Raw genomic sequence first — 8,128 nt, 5'->3', positions numbered from 1 at the left:
GTGTGTGTGTGTGTGTGTGTGTGTGTGTGTGTGTGTGAGTGAGTGAGAGAATATTTACAGCAGTGATTTAGATTTAGTCTGCTTTGCCAGATACAGGAAACCTCTCCCATACACACACACACACACACACACACACACACACACACACACACACACACACACACACTCACACACACACACACACACTCTGCATAGAAAAAGGAGTCCGCTCACATTTGAAGACGGATAGAACAGCTGGATTTCTTCCCAATGTTGAGAGAGAAGCCGGTTAGGCTTCATTAATGGTTAATGGTTTATTGCATTTCTCTACATCGGTTCGCTCGTTCAGCACTGAGCTGAAACAGCCAGCTGACCTTCTTGGCCTTGAGCGTCCTCCTCCACAGCGTGGAGAAGACGCCGTCCGTCCAGTCGTTGGTGGTGACGTCCAGCGTGCCGAACATCTGCGAGGCCGTGATGGCTTTGGGGTTCATCCTCATCTCTCGGTGGGGCGAGCCGCACTCCGACATGGCCTTCATCAGTGTGTGGATGCAGGACGTCTTCCCGGCGCCGCTGGGACCCAACGCCATCATCCCTGCATCAGTCACAGGTGTTATAATGATTCTACTGTTAAAGACAAGTTCACACGCTGAGCGTTTCTATTCTCAGTAGAAATAAAACTGACTGCTATTATAATATATAATTTTCTTTAGAGACTTTTAGAGTAAAACGGTGACAAAGGTAACAGTATTTTCATAATTTAGATATAATATTTTGACTTGTTTTCAATAATAATATTAGAGTATAGAAGCCCGACCAATATTTGCACCGACCCATCAGGTCAGCTGACCAATAAGTGTCCAAATTACAAACAGATTTTGATTGTAATTTGGAGTGTTTGTTCCTTCTCTCCAGAGGATGAACCCTTATAAGTTAATGACCTTTCCTTCAGCCAGGACGAACGTTACATCTTTAGCTCTTTATGCTGTGAGAACGGATGAATCATCAGGATGTGTGAATGTGCAGCAGGTGTGGGTGTGAGCGCACCGTGTCGGACTCTCTGAGTCTCGTAGAGCTGAACCAGTTTGAGGATCCAGGGGGGGTGAGGGATCAGACCGGCCCGCTGAGCCTGACTGGAGATGGACGACTCCAAGTCTGGATACCCGGCTTTATCCAGAACTACAGAGGAGGAGGAAGAGGAAGTCTTTAAATCATATTTAGATGTGAATAAAGACAAAACGTCAGCTTCAGAATGAAACAGTCACTTCCTGGTTAAACAACCTCAGTCTGTTTGTCTCCACACATTAAGCACCAGGTGTGGATCAGGTGCGTCATTCACAGAAACGTACCGATACCAGGAAACAGGTCGTTGATCAGACTCATGAACAGAGGCTCGTCCTCGTCCACCTGCAGAGACACAGGTGGGCCTCCAAATATTATTCCTGCTGCCGACATCATCAAACCCTATAGGAACATGCTGGTGCCTTACAGTAGCAACAGACAACCCCGCGATTCAGCTCCACATTGAACAGAGGTTAACTAAATGTAAGTACAATGTGCTTATAATGCCCTTAACTAATCCTTCACAATACTAAAGCCATGTTTATGTTTTACCATCTTCCTAAAAAACACACATACTACCTAACAACCAGTAATACGCACCAGTTTGGAGAGGTTCATGTCTCTCAGGACCCTCATCACCACAGTCTGCTCTGGTTCTGATGGGTTCGATCTCTTCACAGCTCCCAGCGTCCTCAAAACTGATAAAATGTTCCTCAGACCAAAATCGTAATGGACCTGGAGTAAAAACATACCTGATACCATGAAGTCAAATGTACAAGAAGTACGTTTTGCAAGCTAATCAAGTAGAGACAAATAAGAAATATATGATTATGATTTAGATTATGTGTGTTTGTAGAAGGCACGGGAAGGAGAAAGTTTAAATGACATTGTATGATGGTCGTATTATCTCTATTCCGACCTGTTTGGAGAGCTGCTCCTCACACAGTTTGTAGAGGGTGTAGAACTTCCTGCTGAGGACCTGGTTGTCACGAAAACCTGCGCTGGCCAGTTTGACCCTCATGATGATGGCTCGGTCCGGCACCATCATGGCGACCGTGCGGAACTGAATCTTCAGGTTCTCGGGAAGCTCCTGACGACCGGCGTAACCGGGGTTCTGGAGGATCAAGAAGTTCACGTCAAAGTCTGGAACTCTGCGGTTGCTTCGGAGGTGGATCAGTTCTTTACCTCTGACTTCTCCTGAGATAGATCAGTTGCCCAACTTTGAAGATTCTCAAGTGGTTTAGTTCTACAGCAATCAGACTGATTATAATAGATCAGATCTAGAACTCTCTAACTGGTTCTGAGATACTTCACCTCTAGAACCCTGTTTGAGAGGTAGATCAGTTCTCAAACTCTGGTTCTGTAGTAGCTAAGTTCTGAAACTGGTTACTCTGAGGTAGTTCAACAGATTCAGAAGTGCAGATTCCTCTGTGGTAGTTAAGGTTGTTGAGCGAGTTAAACAGATTTGTTTAGAACGTTGGTGGTGGTATTCTAGAGCTTCTAGAATCATTAGCTCTATGTTTTTAATTTCTAGAATCTCATAGTGAGCCGTACTGCAGTTGTTGTTCTTAACTCTTACTCTAGAAGCCTTTAGCCAGATGGATGGCACTTTAGATCTGAAATACTTTGGACAGCTCTGTGGTGGTTTTGCTCTAAGAACCTGTGGTGTATGTCCATGTTTATGTTGATGTAGTCCAGTGGTTCTCAAACTGTGGGGCGCACCCCTCTAGAGGGGCGCGGTGGTATTACAGGTGGGGCGCAGGGGGAAATGCAGATTTTTTTATTTTTTATTTTATTTTATTTTTTAATTAATTAATAAATACATGACGAAATGCCTGTACTTTCGTGTAAATGTTTACGTTACGCCGTTAACAGGTTACGCTTGCGCATGCGCGACGGCCATGATCCTTGGCGACTCACATGTGTGGCTTAGTGTTCCAAATGAAGAGACATTTGGCAGGCGGGAACAGAAAAGCAACCGCAAGCGATGCATCCGAGACGAACAGCAAGCAGCCAAGAAGAAAATATGATGACGCCTATCTTGCTCTGGGTTTCACAGTGAACGCGGTAGGAGATGAGGAGAGACCAGTCTGTGTTATATGTCTGAAAACTCTAGATGCAGATAGTATGAAACCCAACAAATTAAAAAGACACTTGGAGACATTACAGCCCACTCACGTCAATAAGCCACTGGAGTTCTTTCAGAGGAATCTTGATGAATACCACAAGCAAAATGCAGTGTAAAACTCTTTATAGCCAAATATTTGAACTTCTTTTGTTTAGTTTTTTACAGGTTGCACTTTATTGTTATCTTGAAAAGATGTTTAGTGCAAAACAGGTTAATTGCAGCCAATTGCAATAAGCTATTTTTTGCCAAATTGTAGTTATTTTTGCATTTTATTTGCATTGTTCTAACAAAGTGATTGCACATTTTATTAGTTTTTGTCTGATGGAGCAATCTGGTTTACTTAAAAGTGATTGCAAGTTTCTTTATTCTATTATTTGAAAAAGCACAGATGGAGGATAACGGAAATGTTATTTCAATAAAAATTCAACATGGACCATTTTGTTACAATTCTGTTGGGGCGGTGGGGCATGAACATTTTTCTTCCTCCAAAGTGGGGCGCGACAGAAAAAGTTTGAGAACCACTGATGTAGTCCAAGAAATGTCCAGCATGAGCTTTTCAGTCTTGTGGGAATTTCAAGAGCTAATTCTGTGGCAATTCTGCTCTAGAAGGTTATTTTAATGAATTCTGGTTCGATCACCATGAACGTGGTTCTAAAACATTTTGATCACTCCTGTGGTTGTTTATCTTCGCTCTGCAGTATAGAAAGACTAAATCCATCTCACAGGATATTTCTGAAGCTCCAAACTGTTTTCTGTATCTCTTCTGTGAATAACTAACATCAATCATAACTCATCTTTGCCAGCCTAAGCCTCAGGTCAGAGCTCAGTTACCATGGTGAGGAAGATGCCGAACTCAGGGTCCATGTCAACCACGTCTCCGTCTGTGAAGACAAACTGTTTCTTCTTGTTCCTCTTACACTGCAGGACGATGTAGATCTGCTGGGCGGCGACGGACAGGACCGGCAGCTCGATGCGGTTAAACTCATCAAAGCAACCCCAGGCTCCGGACTGGGCCAGACCTGCAACAACCAGATGACACTTTAAAAGACTTTCTGATGCACCTTTGTTCCAGTTTGTGTCCGTTTTTTTATCGCCACAGGTCTTGGTTATGTGCATGATAAAAAATACATGTAAGAATTAATTTTTAGGTGGTTATTCTTCTTTGGGCTCGAGTCCAAGTCCATCGCAGGACTGCGTGAGAATGTCACAGGTCATTTTAGGGCTGGTCACAACCTTCTAGACCTGTAAAAGCCTCTTATCTTTCCGACTCAAACAGTAATTAGAGAAGAATCCATCAGCAGCACTACCCATACACTGCTGCACTGGAGTAATCACACACACCTTTGTAGATGCGTCCAAGTCCTCTGTAGTCCATCTGGTCCGAACAGTTGAAAACCACCACATACTTCCCCAGACAGCGACCCATGTCTTTAGTGGTCTCGGTCTTACCTGAACACACACACACACACACACACACACACACACACACACACACACACTCAATTAGTCTATATAGAGAGTCTATAAGAATAGTTCACAGAGTTGTCACTAGAGGCACCTGTACTGTGTTACCTGTTCCTGCCGGACCAGCTGGAGCTCCGCCCATGCTCATCCCCAGAGCCTGGGACAGAGTTATGTAACACCTGGACAGATGTTCAAAAGAGTATTAACAAGTTCAGTTCTGACCGGACAATAAAGGCATCGTTTAAATATCAGTACCACCCAACAGTCGGTGTGTCAGGCGACTGTGTACCTGTCAGTCAGCGGGGTGATGACCAGTCTGTCTGTACAGCCCAGGTATTCGTTGCAGTAGCTGAACTCCACATCTGTGATTTGGATGACACATCTGTCCGTCTCCTCCAGGAAGTAAAACCTTGATTGTTTTTGCCACTCAAAGTCTGATGCAGACCTCACGTTCAGACGCACCTGATGGAGACGATAAAACATAATAACGATACCACTTTCATCCACGTTGAACCGCCTTCTTATCCGTCTCTCTCTGCCCGTCACCCACCAGCTCGTCGAAGATGTCTCTCTGGTGGACGTGGATGGTGATGAGCGTCTCGTACTTGGTCCTCTCGTTTCTGCTCAGCTCCCTGGTCGTCACGTCGATCAGCTCGTTGAGGAGGTCCAGGAACTTCTGATTGGTCGTCTGCATGATCTGTTGGCCAATCAGATAGGGGCAGTGAGGGGAGAGGCTCTACATGGCAATAAAAGATGCTCCTATTTTCAAAATAAAAGCACCTTCTTGTCAGACTTGCTGAGGATGAGCGCATCTTCTGCGTCTCTGGTCCAGATCATTTGGATTCCCAGCAGGCCAACCTGAGCTGGAAACGCCGACTGGAACTCCAGTAGCTTCAGGCCGGGGTCGCTGATGGCCAGGTGTGCCTGACAAATGACATTATGGAGGGTCTGCCTCACCCCTGATAGCAGCTGTCCTAACCACACCTCCACGTTACCCTGGAAGAGACACGTCGTAATGCTGCAGGCGTCATGAATCTAAGATATAATCCATATTTATGACGCATGTTCACTGGGTTTTAGTCAGGCGGCAACCTCCGGTTCTGCCATATGAATCTGCCATATGAAGCCGATGCTTCATGTGTTAAAGAGAAGTAGAGTCATTGTCTCATAGACTTCTATACAACCAGAGGAGTCGCCCCCTGAGAGATAATTAATGTATTCAATGGAGAGTCCCCATAAATACAGATATACAAGGTGTTGTATGTGTGTACCTGAGCCAGGATGGGTTGGCTCAGCTCCACAGTTTCTCCTTCTTGAGACTGAAAACTGATCATCTGGTCGTAGACTTTCTCATTGAAAACAACTCTGTTGACATTGTCAAACAGGCTGAGCAGGTGAGCCTGAGAGACAGAGAGATGTGGAGCTGAACATGACTTCTTCAAACAACAGAGAGAAACAACTAGAATACAGATGACCTGTGTGCTTACCTGTATAGTGTGAGAGTCAGAGGCCTGGCCCAGAATCTCCAGCAGGGCCGGGTCAGACACGAAGAAGAAACGAGGAAACACCAAGCGCTTCTTCTCCAGGTAACCAGACAGAGACTTCTGACAGAGCTCCAACTGATCCAGGAGATGAGGGAGCAACTGGTGGAGAAGAACAAGAACTGAATCATGTGTCATGTAACAGTGATGTGAGCGTGCTGTTGCTCAGAGGCACGTGGGCAGCACCTGGCTGAGCGTCTCGTCTCCCACGCAGCACGTCACCACGTTGGGCAGCTCGTGTGCTCTCTGCATGATCCGCTGCCACGACTTGTCAATGTTCTGGAATCGTTTGGCCTCCTGGACGGGTCAGAGGAACACTTTAGATTCTATCCGATGAGAGATTAAATATTCAGGCTGCTCATCTCACGCGTCATGATCATGTGACCTGAGGCAGCTGCTTGGCGATGTCTCCGCCCACAAACACGGCCTCCAGGTAGATCCAGAGGTTCTGAACCGACAGCCACTTCTCTATGGTCTCAGAGGTGTTGGAGAGTTTCTGGACCCACAGCTGGATGGACGGCTTGAAGGGAGCGTTGTACCTGCAGGAGGAGGAGGAGGAGGAGGAGCCACAGACGGCCGGGTCATTCATTAAACGTATTCATTCATTTAATAATTTATTCAATAATATTTCATTCATTCATCCAAGTCCTCCTTCCTTCCTTCCTTCCTAGTCCATCTTCTTTTCTTTCCTTACTAGTCTTCGTTCCCTTATTTCCTGTCTTCCTTTCTTCCTTTCCTTCCTCCCTAGTCTTTGTTGCATTCTTTATGTCCTTCCTTTCAAGTCATTCTTCCTCCCTCTTCTTCCTTCCTAGTTGTCCTTCCTTCCTTCCTAGTCCTCCTTTGTTCCATTCTTTCTTTCCCTCCTACTTCTCCTTTCTTCCTCCCTTGCTCCCTCTTCCTCCCTGTGGTCCCCTCGTCTCCTCAGCCCTAGTCTCCTCACCTGTTGCTGAGCAGAGAGGTCAGCACCATCAGACTGTCCTCCATCATGGAGATCTTGTCGGCGGTGTCGGCTCCTCTCAGCAGCAGTTCTCCTCGGGTCCTGAAGGGGGCGAAGCCGAGCGTGTGTCCTCCCCACTCGTCCACTACGTCCTTCAGCTTGTCCTCGATGTCTCGCTCCTTCACCGCGCTGATACACACATCCTGACACACACAGGAGCGCCAAAGGACATTTTATATATTTATTTTGGTGCACTGACGATGACGGAATAGTTATTTAATTCGTTGTTTCTAAAGCTTGGACATTTTATTTAGTATAGTTTAGTATTATTTTTATTTCAAAATAAAGGTGTTTATAAGTCTGTTTGGCGTGGAACAAACATCAAAACTAGTTCTGAAATCAAGGGAGAAAATGTAATGTTGTTTCAATAATGTGTGAGTAAACACCTCGATGTCCTCTTTGTAGCTCAGCAGCGGAGCCTCCATGATGTTTCTGAGGGAGAAACTCTCCCATTCCACCTGGAAGCTGTGAGCCGTCAGCTCGCTGAGACGAGTCCAGTGTCGGGGCAGCATGACCTGAAGGAAACAGTCCGTTCACTACGCGTCACCACTCCGGTCCAACGTGAGCAGGAGGAGTCTCTACTACCTTGTTGGCCATCATGTGGAGCAGAGGGCAGGTCTCAGTGAAGTCATCGATGGTCTTCTTCAGGTCTCTGAAGGCCTGCCACTCCTTCAGCGCCTTCGGAAGCTTCCGGATCCTGAAAACACAAAAGAAGAAGAGCGATGAAGCTCCTCTTTGTGCAAACTTTATTTGAAATACACATTAAAATACTTTTGAATGCATTCATTTCCTTCTTTACAGCACCATAGCTGGTGACCAAAACCTCATCATTCAACGAAAGAAATTACAGAAATAAGTATTTTAATTTGCTGCCGGCATCTTGAAGTCACATTAAGGATCTTTTACCTGGTCCTGAACCAGTCTCAGTGTAGTCCTGATCCTCTATATGAACCAGTCTCA

General features: G+C 45.7%; 1 protein-coding gene across 1 annotated transcript in view; it reads right to left on the bottom strand.

The window, feature by feature from the left end:
• dnah5l (dynein, axonemal, heavy chain 5 like) overlaps nt 1-8,128 on the bottom strand; it is a gene marked incomplete at its 5' end in the record, with an annotated part of 46,678 nt that overhangs the window by 26,229 nt on the left and 12,321 nt on the right. The window contains 18 exons of the mRNA XM_031879638.1: nt 354-571; nt 1,024-1,155; nt 1,326-1,383; nt 1,639-1,773; nt 1,958-2,152; nt 3,998-4,185; nt 4,508-4,615; nt 4,739-4,809; nt 4,920-5,092; nt 5,181-5,327; nt 5,411-5,626; nt 5,902-6,030; nt 6,118-6,273; nt 6,358-6,468; nt 6,557-6,710; nt 7,112-7,311; nt 7,555-7,683; nt 7,754-7,865. Coding sequence (XP_031735498.1) covers nt 354-571; nt 1,024-1,155; nt 1,326-1,383; nt 1,639-1,773; nt 1,958-2,152; nt 3,998-4,185; nt 4,508-4,615; nt 4,739-4,809; nt 4,920-5,092; nt 5,181-5,327; nt 5,411-5,626; nt 5,902-6,030; nt 6,118-6,273; nt 6,358-6,468; nt 6,557-6,710; nt 7,112-7,311; nt 7,555-7,683; nt 7,754-7,865 — 2,632 coding nt within the window. The remainder of the gene's footprint in view (nt 1-353; nt 572-1,023; nt 1,156-1,325; nt 1,384-1,638; nt 1,774-1,957; nt 2,153-3,997; nt 4,186-4,507; nt 4,616-4,738; nt 4,810-4,919; nt 5,093-5,180; nt 5,328-5,410; nt 5,627-5,901; nt 6,031-6,117; nt 6,274-6,357; nt 6,469-6,556; nt 6,711-7,111; nt 7,312-7,554; nt 7,684-7,753; nt 7,866-8,128) is intronic.

The sequence above is a fragment of the Anarrhichthys ocellatus genome, unplaced genomic scaffold (assembly GCF_004355925.1).
Source record: "Anarrhichthys ocellatus isolate YVR2014 unplaced genomic scaffold, GSC_Weel_1.0 scaffold329, whole genome shotgun sequence".
NCBI classification, from domain to species: domain Eukaryota; kingdom Metazoa; phylum Chordata; class Actinopteri; order Perciformes; family Anarhichadidae; genus Anarrhichthys; species Anarrhichthys ocellatus.
The sequence above is the reverse complement of the archived record's forward strand: the minus strand, read 5'-3'. Positions and strand labels throughout refer to the sequence as shown.